The sequence below is a fragment of the Oreochromis niloticus genome, linkage group LG11 (assembly GCF_001858045.2).
Source record: "Oreochromis niloticus isolate F11D_XX linkage group LG11, O_niloticus_UMD_NMBU, whole genome shotgun sequence".
NCBI lineage: Eukaryota > Metazoa > Chordata > Actinopteri > Cichliformes > Cichlidae > Oreochromis > Oreochromis niloticus.
In genome coordinates, this window is record NC_031976.2 from 19,888,485 (window position 1) to 19,904,744 (window position 16,260).

A 16,260-nucleotide genomic window follows, 5' to 3' on the forward strand; every position below is an offset into this window, starting at 1 on the left:
CCCCGGCTGTGTCCTGTGTTTTGATTCTTTAAAGTTCATTGACAAAAAAAGAAAGAAAAAGCACAAACAAAATATTGTTTTCTATATAAGGTAACAAAACATCAAATTTCAGCCACATTTTTACATGGTTTTTTTTTTTTTTAAGTGAGTATGTGGATGTGTGCATGATTGTGTGTGTGTCACTTGTCAGACACAAAAGCCTCTTGACAGGTAAAAGGCCTTGTCTCTCTCCTGGGGGACCCTCGGGCTCTCACAGAGAGTAGAGAGGGATTAGGAAAGTGAGGAGGGGGAGGAAGAGGGCGGGGAGAAGAGCTTCATGTTAGCATGAGGTCCAGATCAGCCTCCAGCCTCGTTAAACACCATCGATCGGCACGGTGACATTTCACAGCACATGCCGTCTATACTGTTACCGCCATCACTCACTTGCCGTCCTGCACAACAGCGTTACTGCTAACACACACACACACACACTCTCTGTCTCTAACAGCCAGGTGATTGATAGCAACTGTTAGACAATTGTGAACAGCTCTATCTGTGCATGTGTGTGGGGAAGAAAAAAAAAGTGGGTAGAAGCAAAAGAAAGTGCACAAAAGTAAAGTTAAGAGTGAGCACGCACCACCACATCTTCTGTTTTGTGATGTTTAAACTTTCCCCTTTATGAAAAAGATAATAATTTTAGAAAGATGAAGCACAATGGCTTTCAGTGACACATACTAACCTGGAAATGCCCATAAACATTATCAGTATATTACTTATAATTCTGTGTGTTTCTGAGTGCATGTGGCACATAACAACATATATGTCCAACACTTCATCCTCCTTTGGTTCGGAGGTTGGTGGGTGGGGACTGTGATGTGTTTTTTAATGAGTATGCAGGAAAAAAACATTTACACTTTTTTTCTTAAAGTGGTATGATTGTGTACATGTTTAAGAAAATCGAAGTGTTAATATTCCTCCTATAACTGCGTTACATGTAAAATAACATGACACGAAGCAGAGAGCATGAAGAGCAAAATCTACGCACACACACACAGACACACTCACATGCTGAGCTGTCACTCTCCAGGCCGATCGATCAGTGCTGACAGATAGCAGATACCCAGAGTCTTAATTAGAGGTCCCATTAGAACATATAGACACACACACATCCACACACACACTCACAGATTCAAAGCATGTATTCCTCTGGTTCTCAATTCATAAGTTCTTCTCATAAAGCCATGTATAAACAACAGTACGCGTGTTTTCATGTACACATCAAGAGGACAGGGAAATTAAAATCATGACTATGTTTATGTAGCGGCTTCGGGTTCATGGTTCTGCTTTTTTTGGAAGCAGTGTCCTGGCTTATTGGACCACCTGCCATACTTAATGTTATTAGAAACACCTGTGTTTTCCTACCATGACTTGTCACAAAGTCTACCATGAAAAAAAAAAAAAAACAGGCCCATGTCCACCGAGGCATCAGGATGTGCTAATCACACCTGCCACAACAAAAAACAGTAAAGATTCATGAGGTAAGACGTGAATGGAGCTCCCTGCTTGCTTCCTCTCCTGCTGACAGACTTCCCGGATTAGACTGAAACAAATGGCACCTGAGTCCTCCTGGGACCCCAAACGACACGTTTAAACACACACAGTGGTGTTTCATTCACGCCAGATCACTGATTCTGACTATTCACTTAAAACGGTGGTGTCAAACATAAGGCCGGGGCCCAGAATTGGCCCATCAAAGACTTTAAACTGGCCCACTGGACAGCTTTGGAAAATGTGAAGGAGAAATTATGTTTTACAATGGTTAAAAAAAGGGAAAAATTCTGTGAATTAACAGAAGCTTTGTTTTATACCTAAATCACAGTCTGAGCAACAAGCTAACAGAGCATTTCCTGTAATTTCGCACATTTATTTCTTATAGTTTAAGCCCAAAGAGTCATGCTGACACATTTCTTTCATTTCCTACAGCAGCATTTCTTTATCGTGTAGAAAAACTGTGAACTGCTGATGAAATTACATGTAATTTTCTTATATAACATTTTCTTATATTATAACTGACAGAAAGGTCAGTTTCACTGGTCCAGCCCACTTGATTTAAATGAGTTTGGCTTCCCTGACGAAACCATAACCTCACAGCAAGTCTTCACCTTAAACCTGAATGATTTACATAAAGGGACTTCTTCTTTGTAAACAGATTGATGTGCCCACATCAAGGGTACTACTTACACACGCCCAGACACCTCCTCCCTCCCTCCCTCTCTCTCTCTCTCTCTCTGTCTCCACAAACACAGAGACAGAAACATTTTTTATGATGATTTGCTATTTAGGCTATCAGCTCTATTCCTTCCTCCCCCCTCAGTCTGCAAGTCTGGGAGTCCCCTGAAAGTGGACAGACACACTTGCATAAACACAAGCAAACACATATGAGCACAGACACGCACACACACACACACACACACACACATTAACAACATGTGTACAGCACCAGGGGAAATCCCCTGTAGCTGGGGACTGTGTGCTGTGGCCCTTCGCATTGGAGCATCCGCTGAGGGAAGAGTGTGTGGGGGGTTGGCCTAAATGTCAAAGGTAAAAGGTGCTGAAGAACAGAAGTGGAAACATGCAATAGACCCACTCACGCTGGCTGATCTCACAGTAGAGGAGGGGGAACCCCAGTCTTTCTTCCAAACGCAACACAGACAAAAAAAATATCACATCTAATGTTTCCTTCCACAGGATTGATGCTGTTTCACGCACGGTAAAAAGCTGTGTGGAAGATGCGCAAGTGTGAAAAATCTAGCATTTCTAACTTGTATTATTTATTTGTAGCACGTGTTCATTTTATTTTAAATGTCTGGCTGGCAAAAAAAAAAAAAAGAAGAAAAGAAAGAAAAAAGAAAAAAAAGAAAGGACCGTGACACATTTTTGAAATGTCATACATTTTCACTTTCACAGTGTATTTTAAAAAACAGTATGACCACATATCAGGGCTGAGGCCAGCAGCTTTGAAATGACTAAGCTGTGAAGTCCAAACACCCCGAACAAAACCCCAACCAACTTAGAAATGTTAAGTGGCCACAAAAAGTTCATATCTGTGTTAATTGAACTGGTCAGTTTCACTGTTATGTCATCGTTTATCTTTAACAAAGAACATAAAATATATTGTTTTAAATCTAATAACACTATTCAGATAAATAAGGCTTTTTTGGGGGGGGCAGGGTAGAACTAGTGGCTACTGCATCCTAAATTTTTAATGTAAGAAATTGGGTGCGCAAATCTTTTAATTTTTTTCTTTACATGAAGAAGAGATGATAAACAGTCATTTTCCTGAAGCAATAAAATGTGACCGATGGGGGAAATAAACACTACCGTCAGCGGGAGTATTATTTTAGAAACATGTCACTGATTTGCTGTCAGGACAGGCATCACGGGGTAGTGATGAGGAACATTATGTTTTGGGGCTGCTGATTGTGGTCGGAAACTATTCGCGGACGTACTGGGAGCTGTTTATAAACAACCCCGCTGTCCGAAGCGGCAGCGAGTTGTTGTCTGAACGTTTAAGTTTTTTTTATAACATGGAGGCTCGCAGTAGTCATTAGCGAGTGTAAATGACTTTGTCGAGTTGTGTTTTTACTGGTAAGTGTCGATGTGCGCCCTGTTAGTTTATGTTTTCAGCAGCGGGCTGATGGCTCTCTGTATCCGGGTGAAGTTACTGAATTAGCTAGTAACTCCGTCTGGGAAGTTTTCTGCCGTTCACAAAGCTCTTAACGTCCTCAGCAGTTAGCTAGTGACACTAATGGGTTAATTTAGCGTTACCTGCTGGGCCAGTCTGCTGTCATTAGCCAAACTGAGTGATTTCACTTTCTGTTCAGGGACAGTTCGTGCGACGTGTCCTCGAAATATGGACTGAAGGGAACAGTAGAAGGCGTCATCAAACTGTTTACGTCAATCCGAAGTTAATTGCCATTAACGCTGGAACAAACAAAACAACGACAAGTAAAATAACCTGGTGTTTTTGTTGTTGTTGATTTTGTTTGTTTTTATTGGTAAGAACTGCTAATAAGAGTTACTTTGCAAAAGTTTTTAGCCACTTGTATCTGGGCCTCTGGGGAGAACAATCCAGGACTGACGGTTCCATTGTGCTTTTTCTATTCAGGTATGCTTTTAGAGAATCTGGCAGTGTGTTTGGGATTAATGTCATTGCTGAAAAATGAATTACCTATGGCTTTCTGATTTTTTTTTTTTTTTTTTTTTTTTGAGGATATCCCAAGCCCCAAACCATGACAGAGCCTCCATTGTGTTTTACAGATGAATGTAGACACTCATGATTGTCTCCCTTGAAATTTGTATTCATGAGTCCATAACACCTATTCCACTATTTTATTTTATTTTTTTTTTATCAATTTGGTTTTTGTGCACACCTCAGCCTTTTCACCCCATTTCTGCTTTGTAAGAAGGGTTCTTGACAGCCATCCTTCCACTGAGACCATTTCTAATGAGGCTTCAGTGCACAGTTGATGACTCAACTAAAGGACCCGATTTCCTTTATTTCTTTATCAGGACACACTGCTCACCATGCCGAAATATTCCAAGTTCTTACCTAATAGCTGTTTGGGAATCACCATGTTGGTACAAACACACTATTTTATGCCTGTCAAACTGTGTGAACTTTGGCTTTTTTCATAGATTCGACTAAAACGAGAACAAATTGTGTATTTTTGTGACAGGCTGCCAGTAAAAATGTTTAACCAATTTTAAAATGTATAATTTAAAATTGGTTATTTGTTAAGTTTTCTGTTTTTTGAAGGCATATCATTGGTTTATCACTTGATTTAAGTGCCTTGTATATGCTTGAATGATACACATATCAGTTTTATTATGAACATCTACAGTACAGTGTTAATACAAAGCTGCAAGGCATGGATTAATTAATTGTATTTTTTAATACTAGATCTGTTTTCGCAATTTCATCTTCAGAGAGTATTAAAAAAGTTCAGTGAGGCTAGTTATCCTCACCAAAGCCCAAGTACATCTCTTCAAATGATAGTTTAAACATTAACATACACGAAAAACTGAAGTTTTATCTAGTAACTGTCACTGTTTTTTGTTTGCTTTGTTTCTAACATTTTTTTAATGATAGTACTTACTGTACTTAAAAACATTTTGGCAGTGTAAACACATATTATGCAGTCCTGTGGAAAACTAAGTACACCCTTTGATTCAGTAGCTTGTAGATCCAAGATTCCACCACATTATTTCAATGAGTTTGAGGTCGTAACTTTGAGCTTTTGCACCAACTTGATTCTTTTCATTTTTAGCTGTTCTGTTGTGGATTTGCTGCTGTGCTTGGGATCATTGTCTGCATGAACCAATTTGGGCCAGGCTTTATCTGTCAGACAGATGGCCTCACATTTGAATCTAGAATACTTTGATACACAGAGGGGAATGGCTTGTACATGTCTGTTTCCATAAACAAATGTTAATGACTTAAACTTAACTATTTGGTGTACAACAGTTTGGCCTGTTTAAAAAAAACAAAAAACAATAAGATGGTTAAATGTGATTTTTTTTGTCACACCTCAGTGTAAGTAATGGTCTGATCACGGCCACCCTTGTGCAAACTGTCTGGTTATGCCACCGGACGCTGGCCTTTTGAGGTGACAGTTTTAAATGCAGACGGAGTTTATTAATTTCGTATATTAAAATACTCTGCTGGTATTTACAGTATCTGTGGGCGCAGCGAGATAAAGCTGAGCAGGTGCCTTGTCAAAGTTACGCAGTAGTGTTGGCTGTGGGCAGTCAGCGGGACACATGGCAGAGGAAGGCAACAAGCTGACACTGAGGCGCCTGGAGGCACCGATCCACAAGTTCATTAAAGTGGCTCTGCCCACAGACCTGGAGAGACTGCAGAAACACCATAACAACATACTGAAGGTGACGGCTCAAATCTGGCTGCGCACAGGATCACAACCTCACTTTCAAACCCTTACTTCCAGCCTTCAGATAAATAACTGCTAGTTTCTACTTTCACAGTACCAGCATACCCAGCAATGGGATCGCCTTCATCAGGAGCATATTAACGCCAGCAGAACTGTTCAGGTATGAAGTGATAACCTGTGAAGTAAATAGAAAAGGCAGAGGCGTGTTTGTGTGTGTGTGTGTGTGTGTGTGTATGTTTGTTTAGTGAATGTGACGATTGTTTAGAGGATGACGTGACTCACTGCCTCTTGAAATTCCTGAACAAGCATGACTCTGCGTATTATATTTTTTGTCGCCAAAATGTGCACCCCATGACCTCTTAAATATCGGATGTTGATGTTTCTGATTTGTGCCTGTCATGTTGTTCCAGTTTGAAGATCCAAGTAAAGAGCGTAAAAGGGCAGCAACTGGTGTCTTTATCCAGTGTTTAAACAGGCAGCGTTTGTTGTGACGTCTGAGTGCGGGAGGCATGTGTCAGTCATCGTTGCCAAGCCTGTTTGAAATGATCTCTGACTCAAACAAATGCCTTTTGAAGCATGCCAGTATAATAAAATGAATACTGATTTGTGTGGAATAAGAGTCACTGAGCAACAGAAAAACAGCAGCTTCGCAGAGACAAACACTCAACACAAGGTCCAGCTACTTTCAAACGCACCTTTTGCTCTTCCTCAGCAGATAGTTTGTACTTAGGGTTGATGGAGTATTGTTATAACTCTGCTGGGCAGACAGGCAGGCAACACAGACAGCCAAGTTTGTGAATGTGATAACTCGAGAACAAGCCAATGTAGGACTTTCAAATTGATATTATTGGTGTATCTACTATGAATCTCGGTGACCTTGATCTTAAGGTTGGAGGTGAGAGGTCAAGTTTTCTGAAAATCTTGTGAATGCAATACCTTGAGAACGAGGGGACGTGGGGTTTTGAAATTCATACCTTCGGTGTATCTACTAGGAGGCTGAAGGGTACCGCTGGCCACCGCCAGTATTTTTTTTATTTATTTATTGCTTTACAGTTGTGAAGGAGATGTTTTGACAGTGAAGTATCCAACAGCAGAAACCACTTTTGAGACTGAAGCTATAGTCTCCTTCTCTATGTCACCAGCTACCCTGCATGATGTTGATGATGCCTCTGTTGAGCAAATCAATAGCAAGGAAATCCCAGTAGTCTGTTCAGCTGGAATTAACAGCATGTGTACATATACACACACGTACTTTTAGAAAACAGCGTTATTTATATAAATTTACTTTAAAAATCAGGACAAGAAAAGAGCTGCTGCTAAACCTAGAATCCATCTTTCTTGTGTTGTGTCTGCGTGCATGTGTACTTGTTCACATAGTGAGTGTGAAATGCCTCAGGGGATGTTGTTGCCTGGAAGCCACCATGTCTCTGAAGGTGAAATAACTCCAAACAGGCACACATCTATCCTCTCACCATTACCCGGCGAACTCTCAGGGGTGCACACAGAGTGCTTTCCCATGTCTTCATGGTGTAAATCCAGAGTAGGAGTTTGTCTGCCCTGCTTTAGATGTTTGTCTGTGTGCTTAATGTCCAAAGATGGGAAAATAGGTTGGTTTATGTCATTCAGAGTTCCTATTTTAATCATTAGCACTGCATGTTTATGTTGATTTATTTTATGTGTCTGGAAAAACAGCCCGTTTCCCTCCCATTACCATAACATACTCTCCAGCTAGCCTAGCACCAAGCTAACTCCCAAGAGAAGATTGCAGACCGACCTCAGTAGCCTCACTTTTGCCACACGAGCTACTGCAAACACTTTAACACAGGGGAGCGGAGTCTGTGCTGGTTTTATTTGTGGTGTTTGTGTTTGAACTACATACAGTCAGTTAATTTGCAGGCTAAAAGGCACATGACCTTAGTGTGTTTTTGCTTCTGTGAACAAGGATATGCATGTATTTTTATTCATGTCATGTAATTAGCAGAATGTGTTATTGGCAGATCTCTGACCCCCCCCCCTAACCCCATGAACCCAGGTCATGCTGCTGCCTGGAGGGATGATTGCTGCGATATAATCCTCCTGCCACCCTCAGGGCACTTCTTGTGTTCCTCAGCCTCATATCTAAAGCTTGCACCACTCCTCTTTTATATTCTGCTAGAAAAACAATGTGGGTGCAACAATGTATTGAAATACATGAAAGCATACATAGAAATACAGAATATGAGACATATCAGAGTTTTTTCAGTTCTAACAAGCTTGAACTTTAATACTTGGTATGACAACCTTTGTTCTTCAACATAGCCTGAACTCTTAGTCAGATTTCTTCTCATTCAAAGCTCTTCTTTGGGTGTTGGCTGCCTTTTCTTCCATTCTCTGTTAAGGTGATCCCACACTGCTTCAATAAGGTTGAGGTGCGGGTTCTGGGGAGGCCAGTCCATGACTGATAGTGATGTGATGTTTGTTTTTCTATCTAATTAACAGACATATTAGTTAATTTAATTGATGTGTAGACACAACACTAGTTAATCTCTTGAGTTTGGGGCCTTGTTATGCTTGAATTATTCGTTGGTGAGTGCTAAGTGGTTTAAGAAACAAACATTCAATTCAGTTTTAGTTATACATTGCCAAATCACAACAACAGTCGCCTCAAGGTGCTTTATATTGCAAGGTAGACCCTACAATAATACATAAAGTGAAAAACCCAACAATCATATGACGTCCCTATGAGCAAGCACTTTGGTGACAGTGGGAAGGAAAACGTCCCTTTTAACAGGAAGAAACCTCCGGCAGAACAAGGCTTTAAAAAAATAACAGGACAGTCTGACTGCTTGGAAGTAAAATATGAAGGCTCAAAACCTTTGCATAGTACTCTAGTTCACATCATTTTGGCAGTACAACACACTGAATATGTGTGTTGTATTGCCAAAGAAGTTCTTGTTCATTTAGCCCATTTAGCAATGGGCTAAATGAACAAGAACTTATGTTTTCTCCTGAATTCAACTGATGTTATGTGTAAAGTAAAAATCATTTTGTTTCCTATTGTAGGTTTATATGTTTTTAGGCAGAATTGGTTTCAGTGATGGAATATATGATTGTTTTAGCTGTGAGTTGAATATAGTGAACTGTAAGGCACCTGCTCAAAGCACCAAAGGAAAAAAAAGTTTAAAAATCCCATCAGAAGCATGTTTCTTCACAGAAATCATTGAATTCAATTCACTTTTAATTATATAACGCCAACTCACAACAACAGTTGCTTCAAGGCGCTTTATATTGTAAGGTAAAGACCCTACAATAATTTAGGGGGTCATATGCTAGTTCTCTATGAGCAAGTGCTGTGGCAACAGTGGGAAGTCTCAGGCAGGGGCGGCCATCTGTTGCCACTGGTTCGGTGTAAGGGGAGGACAGGAAAAACTAACCATAGTGGTGTGTAAACGCATAATGAGTGAAAAATGTGCGTCAACCAGAAACATTCATCATGGGAAGCCCCCATCAATGTAATTAAGAGAGGATTCAGGGTCACATGATCCAGCCCTAACTATATGCTGTATAATCATCTGTATGTATCATCTTAAAAGTAGAGAGTGTGTCTGTCTCCCAAATCCAAACTGGAAGCTGTTTTCACAGAAGAGGGGCCTGAAAATGGAACATTTTTACTGAACTACACCCTGCAGATGTATCACAGCACACCTAGCAATGATGACGTGCTCATGCTCTTGAAAGCGTGACAGGATGTAATGTAAGCGTTAAGGACTCCCCATCGGCTGAGCAATAATGTTAGGTAGCTGTGAGCTTCCATTGGTTGGCGGATGTAGACAGTAGAAAGAAAGTAGTTCCTACATGAAACTGCTTAGAACAAGATTGTGGATTTTTAAAAATCTTTTCTTTTAATGTCACTTGATCATGTTTTGTGCTTTGAACACAGAGTGAATGCCATCTAGTTCCATTAAATGAGGGAAGAAAGAAATTTCACAACTCTCATCCAAACAGTCTATATAACTGGAGTGTCTGCATGCCAGAGGGAAAATGTATGTTTGATTTTGAGATGATTTGAGATGTTACTATTTCCATGCAGATTGGAACAGATTTTGGATTTGTTATGCCACGTCTGCCTCGTCACATTTTCTTTTTTTTTTTCTTGCATGTTTTTGTTTTGGCAGTGACAGCTGTATTTAACCACAGGTTTGCTTGTCCTTCTGGCCGTCCACGTGTCCCTTCTCCCTCACATTCAGAAATGCCACTCACTGTCATTCAAACTGAAAAATGTTCTCCTCTTCTGCGCCTCTGCAGCAGCTGAGAGCCAACATGAAAGAGATGGAGAAGCTCTGCGCTCGGGTCCGAGCTGAAGACGCCGATGCTCTGGAAGCGCTCATCAAACCGGTCAGAGACAGGGCGTCAGCCGCCGCACAGGACTTCCTCCATTTGCACTCTAACCCCGAGCCTCAGCCCGCTCCAACGCCACCACCTGCCACTCATCCATCCAGCTGTGCATTCAGTAGCTGCCACACTGATGACAATGCGGACGACGTACCAGGATTTGGCAGGCAAAGCCAGCTCCAGCTTCCAGAAATCCCTCCTGATCAGAGAGCAGCTGAGTCCTGGGATAACCTGGAAGAGGTACGCACGTCTGGAACAAGCTTTAGTCTGCCAGTCATAGTCAGATATGTTCCAATTGTTAGGTAAGCACTATTTATTTTTTTATTTTTTTAGTATAGAAAAGTTTGCAACGTATCCTTGGGAATATTCACAAATGTCGAGCTTCAAGCCTGTGCGTTGATTCTAAATAAAACCTCATTTGTCGGTTATAGTGGGGTGTTACTATCCTACATGTTTTGACTTATTTCTTTGCTGTGATCTCTTGGCAAACAAAAAAGTCAATTTATTGTTTCAGTCTTGCAATCTGGATCTCTTTTTTTTTTCTTTTTTAGCCCTGATAGAATAATAGCAAACCAACAAATCTATGCCTTACATATGTTGCTGTATCCACAGTTCCTGCTATTGACTGCTTCTCACAAAGGGTGGTGTTCTGTGGTCCTTTTTAGTGTGCTGATAGAGAAACATAGGATGAGGGGTTTTTTCGAATGCTTCATGAACTCTGACCTGGAAAAAACGTTAAAAGTAACACAGCAGGTGTTTTTTTTCACAGGCGACATGTCGTCGTTATCAGCATCGTACGAGAACCTTGAAACTCACGCAGCTAAATTCAAATTCATGATTTATTTCACATGTACGCCATGATAGCTGTTCCTGCAGACACATTTAGATCTATAGCACACCCTAATTAGTCACTCTCATTAATACAGTTATGAATCCCAGGCACTGACAGTCTGGACACTTTGTAGCTGTAGATCTGTACGATAAGCACCTCAAACAAATCAATACAGCATTTTAATTTATTTTTTTTCCCCTTTCAGGATCTGAAGGAGCTGAGCGGTTTGGTGACAGAGTTTTCTATCCTCGTCCACGTGAGTACAAACGCTCAGCTCTGCATTTCTTTGTCTACATGTGTGCACAGCCACCCCTGTGAACAAAAACAATGTGACAGAGGCCTGTGCACCTCCAGGAGGTGGGTGGTGTGTATTTGACCTATGTATGTCTGTGTGCATGCGCTTGCTTGCGTTGCTTGGTAAGGCCCCACTGAGACAAGCTTACACAGAGCAGCTCCGGAGTAGTGCTGGGGCCCCAGAGGCCCTTCAGCGGAGGAGAGATTGAGAAGCAGATGAGTGAGAGTGAAGCAGGGAGAAAGGCGGGGGGGCACGTTTCCACAGGGGGAGGAGAGAGGAGGGGAAACAAGGGATACATCGGAGCAGGTGGAGAACAGACGGCTCAGATTATCACTCTTATCCTCAGGGATGGAGGGAGGCTGAGTGAAGGAGAGATTAACAGTGAAGAGGGGGGGCAAGTAAAGATGTAGCTAGGCTGAAAAAACACAAAGAGGCACGGGGAGGGGGTGTGGCAGAAAGAGCATAGACATGTTGTGGTGTCTCAAGGGTGAAAGGAGCCGTTAGGGGAGTAATATTCCAGCACTCAGCCACAGTGGAAATACTGAGTGAGTGTGAGTGTGTGGTTGTGTCTGTACATGCGTCATGTTTGTGTCTGTTCCGATGTTGGGGCGCCTTCAGGCTTATCTGTATGTTTCTGTGTCTGTCTTTTAGGGCTTTCTACTGAGGCAGAAACGCAGCATTAAATTAACTAAATTCCCATTACAGTATTAGTAGTAATAGAGCTGTCTAATTGTTTTGGAATTACTGGTGCTAAATATCATAAACTAACAGCTACGAGGATCTTTTAAACATTCACCAAAGCTCATGAACACAGTCAGAACATGGTTAACATCAAATAAATGTTCTAGTCAAGATTCTTTCTTTTATGAGTGCTTTTATAATATCTGGTTATATTAGGATTTTGCACAATAAAATCTTTAGGACACCAGGCGCTGGGATTGGAACATTTATTTTTCTTTTAAAACAAAAGTGATCAGTGGGTCATGATCACTTTTAATGGGAGAGTTACATTAACAGTTTTTGGCTTTGGCACTTTTGATGGCGCTAAAAAAGGAGCTAAAGCTTTTTTTTTTTTTTTTTTTTTTACATTTTACTGGCTAAATTATTAGTAAAAACCAAATCTGCTTATTTTTGATTAATCAGAGCAATTATAATAATTGGTTGTTGCCGCTCATTTTATCCCAATTCTCTGTGCCACTGCAGCTTTTAAACTGGAGAGAGGAACGGTGCAGAAAATGAAAATGTGAAAAAACTAACACACGATCTTTAAGTCTAGGGTTACGGGTTTAAAATCTTTGAAACCATCACAAATTAACAGGAAGCTTTCACGTGGGTATTCATAAAAGAAGCGGACTTTTGGTCAGCGAGAACGAAAGAGAGAAGGTTTTGAGGAAGAAAAATGCTCCGGTTGTTATTTGGTCACTGTGTCCATCCAACCCTCACATGGAGAGACAGCTGCCACTCTGAATATTTCATGAGATCTACACAATGCCACACACACACACACACACCATATGACCCCCACCCTCACTGAAATCTCCCTTGAATATACCTGCAGCCTCCAAACACACCCCTCTCTTGTTAACTTGTCCTGTGGAGCAGAATTTGGATAGGTAAAAAAATATCTACACAACAATTGCGCTTACACGTGTGTCTGTGTGTGTCTGTGTGTGTCTGTGTGCGCGTGTGTGTAAGTGAATCGGCTTGCTAGCATATGAATGTGTGTTAATACGTGTTGTGTGTGTCTAACCCCTGCGCATCAGTCCCAGCAGGAGAAGATTGACAGCATAGAGGACAACGTCAACACAGCCGCTGCCAACGTGGAGGAGGGGACCAAGAGCCTGGGGAAGGTGTGTATTAATGTGTGTGTGCTGATAATCTGATGTGTGTGTGTGTGTGGTGTTTGGGAGATGGGGAGATCGATGGCACTTTGCCTCCCAGCCATTCCACAGCGTTTGTCCCTATTGATCTGTTCGAATACGGAGGAAAGCTGCAATTAAGGAAATAGAGAGAGGAGAGGGATGGAGAGAGGCGGGATAAGAGGGGCGACAAGAGACAGTGTGTGTGTGTTCGTATGTTTGCACATGTGTGTGTAGCATTGAGAAGAGGTTTAAATGATTGTTTAATAGTTTTTCAGGAGCAGCACTGCCTTTAGCTTAGCACGCCCTTACACTGCTCTGCGCTGAGTGTAAGTCAGCAGACGACTCAGTGCCCTTCACACGTATTACACACTTGAAATGTCGAAAGTTTTGTGTGTAATACCCAGAATGAATCACCTGTTTTTGTCAAATGGCACACACGCGCGCACACACACGCGCACAGCAACACATGACAAAAATGAACAATTGTGCTTTTCGGTACAGATTTTCCTGACTTTACATTTACTTTGAGAAACCTAAGAAGCCATCCGTGTTTGTCTTTGTTTTGAGCTCTCTGTGGAGTAATTGGACTGTAATTACAAACACTTAGAGATGGTGATGACACACAGTCACACCTGTAAATACTTACATAACTTAAAAAAAAAAACAGCCCTCTGTCATCTGCTTTCCTCTTTTGCTTTCCTTTAGGACTATCTACTTGCTTTTGAGTTTTCTGCCAGCACCAAAATACAGTCAGGGTAATTTTCTTTTGTTGAGATCATGATGTAGAAAAAAATGTAATATATCAGCCTCTCTAGCACAGCTAACACTACTCAGTAATCTGCAGAGTAGCTGAGCTTAAACAAAGGGTGAGAACAATATTGACAGGCATCTTGTTTTCATACTTTTATAATTCTTCAGTTAGCTAATGAGTCTGTGTATGAATTGTTTTAAAAATGTATGAAAATTGTTATTAGATTACCCAGACCAGGCTGATTGTACTGTTTTAGCAGTACAATCAAGGATATTCGATTAGCAGCAAAAGCATCTTTTAAAAGAAATCAGGCAAAATGTATTATTTTATAAAGATTTTCTATCTTAAAGTAGACTTTGAATTATGAATCAACCATGTAAAAAAACAAACAAAAACATCTTTGTAAATTATTTGAGCTCTACATCAGCTTCTGTGCATACAGACTGATTAGACAAAAACCCTGTGCTGTTAACAGTCAGGACACACTGACCTTTAAACTTTTTTCAATGAAGCATTCTTTTTAAGCAGTTTCTTTAAAATTAAATTGACCCAAATAAACAAAACGAAAGCTGACCTCTCTGTAAGGTCACAGGTAGATGGAGTGGGCCGCACATTAGAGGAGGTTGTGGAGAGATAACGCGGATGAGAAGGACGTCAGATGTTTTAACGCGTTTGAAAGCTTGTAATCTGTCATCAGGTCAAACGGCATTACACACAGACACAGACTCATAGTCACACACGACACCCACGCTTCCTCCACCCTCCACAACCTGCACCCAGAGTCCTTTTAACTCAGCTCAGATGAAATTAACATTCCCTCAACTGCCACAGGGGTGGGGACAAGCGATGCCAGCTTTTGAACTAGATTAATTTAATGGTGAAGTGTTAATCAAGTGAGTGTCCGTGTGTGTGCGCGTGAGGATGGTCAGGGAATCAGTCATTAATTGCCATCAGCAAAGAGCACCTTCCACTCTGATGATAACAGCTGTAATAACACACACAGCCCACATCTCTCTGATTTTTTTTCCTAAATGGAGATAATGAAAACGCTTTGATGCAGCTGTGGAAGTGACGGTTTACGTTTACACACGCGAGGCTGTTTGTGTGTTTATTTATTTTTTTTCTAATTTCTCCCTTCTTCTGTGAGTTGATGTGTGATCATGAAAGACGCATCCGAACTCTATCGCTGTCTTGAAGCCACAAAGTGCTAATGCCACCAAAGGCGTGTGTGTGTGTGTGCACGCGTGTGTGCGTGGCGGTGTTAAATTAAACTAGAACATATCTCTTTTTCCTGTCTCTCCAGGCAGTTGGCTACAAGTTGGCGGTGTTGCCGGTTGCCGGGGCGCTGCTGGGCGGTGTATTAGGAGGCCCACTTGGCCTGCTGGCTGGCTTTAAAGCTGCGGGGGTGGCTGCCGCTCTGGGAGGCGGCGCCCTGGGGTTTGCTGGTGGCAACATGGTCCAGAAGCACCGCCGAGCCAAAGTGGATCTACAGATGAAACAGCTGACGGCAACACCATCACCACCGCCATCGCCGCCACCAACAGATGAACCAGAGGCGAGGAAGGACAAATGACCCATCAGCCCCTGGTGTTCCACTGACCTATCACTGACGGTCCTGTATTGACTGACCAATGAACACCTCTGGTGTTGAGCTTCAGAGACTGAGTGTCGGGTGCTCGCCTTAAACATCGCTGTTACCAAGCACTGTGTAAAACAATTATGTAATGACGGCCTTAATTAAGAGTCACACGCTGATGTTCCAGGGTGAATGGTGTTTCTGTGGGGATGTTTTGTTTTTTTTTTAATACACCAATGATTTTATGTTGTGAACACAGCACCAGTTATTTATACTACAGGGTTTTTTTGTTTTTTTTTGTGCTTTGACTATTGAGCACAACTCTCTACTAAAAACAATGTTCAGCACTTCAATCAATTTACTTTAAGACGGTTTTGTCAGACCCTACCAATAATGTGAGCACAGTTAATCCATGTTGCTTAGGCTCATTTCCAGGGTGTTCAGGTTTACCGATGGCTATGCCTCACAGTTGTTTAATGCAGATAGTAATGTGAACAGCTTTGTGTAAATTTGTTTTTATAAATTATATTGATGCACAAAAAGTGCTACTGTCCATATCTTATCCTGCTGCTGCCAAATAAAACATTTCTTTTTAACACTAATGTCTCTTCACTGGATAAACAGAATGAACCACAGAAATGAC

At 41.4% G+C, this 16,260-nt stretch overlaps 1 protein-coding gene across 2 annotated transcripts; it reads left to right on the top strand.

Moving 5' to 3' along the window:
* Positions 1 to 3,447: 3,447 nt before the first annotated feature.
* On the top strand, positions 3,448 to 16,213 carry stx17 (syntaxin 17). 2 transcript variants are annotated; one of them, XM_013274846.3, is made up of 9 exons: positions 3,448 to 3,627; positions 3,864 to 3,987; positions 4,072 to 4,147; positions 5,717 to 5,925; positions 6,025 to 6,090; positions 10,215 to 10,541; positions 11,339 to 11,389; positions 13,192 to 13,278; positions 15,345 to 16,213. In XM_013274846.3, exons 4-9 carry the CDS (start codon positions 5,803 to 5,805, stop codon positions 15,612 to 15,614), a joined length of 924 nt encoding a protein of 307 aa, XP_013130300.1. In that variant the 5' UTR covers positions 3,448 to 3,627; positions 3,864 to 3,987; positions 4,072 to 4,147; positions 5,717 to 5,802; the 3' UTR covers positions 15,615 to 16,213. The 2 variants fall into 2 exon arrangements, with proteins under 2 accessions (XP_013130300.1, XP_003450973.1); XM_003450925.5 differs by lacking the exons at positions 3,864 to 3,987; positions 4,072 to 4,147 and having other exon boundaries at positions 3,449 to 3,627.
* The last annotated feature ends 47 nt before the right edge of the window (positions 16,214 to 16,260 follow it).

Excerpts from the sequence above, each read along its gene's own strand:
- stx17 (XM_013274846.3), top strand. The coding sequence starts at position 5,803 with ATGGCAGAGGAAGGCAACAAGCTGACACTGAGGCGCCTGGAGGCACCG. Across the intron at positions 6,091-10,214 it reads ACGCCAGCAGAACTGTTCAG|CAGCTGAGAGCCAACATGAA; the intron begins GTATGAAGTGAT and ends GCGCCTCTGCAG. Across the intron at positions 13,279-15,344 it reads GGACCAAGAGCCTGGGGAAG|GCAGTTGGCTACAAGTTGGC; the intron begins GTGTGTATTAAT and ends CTGTCTCTCCAG.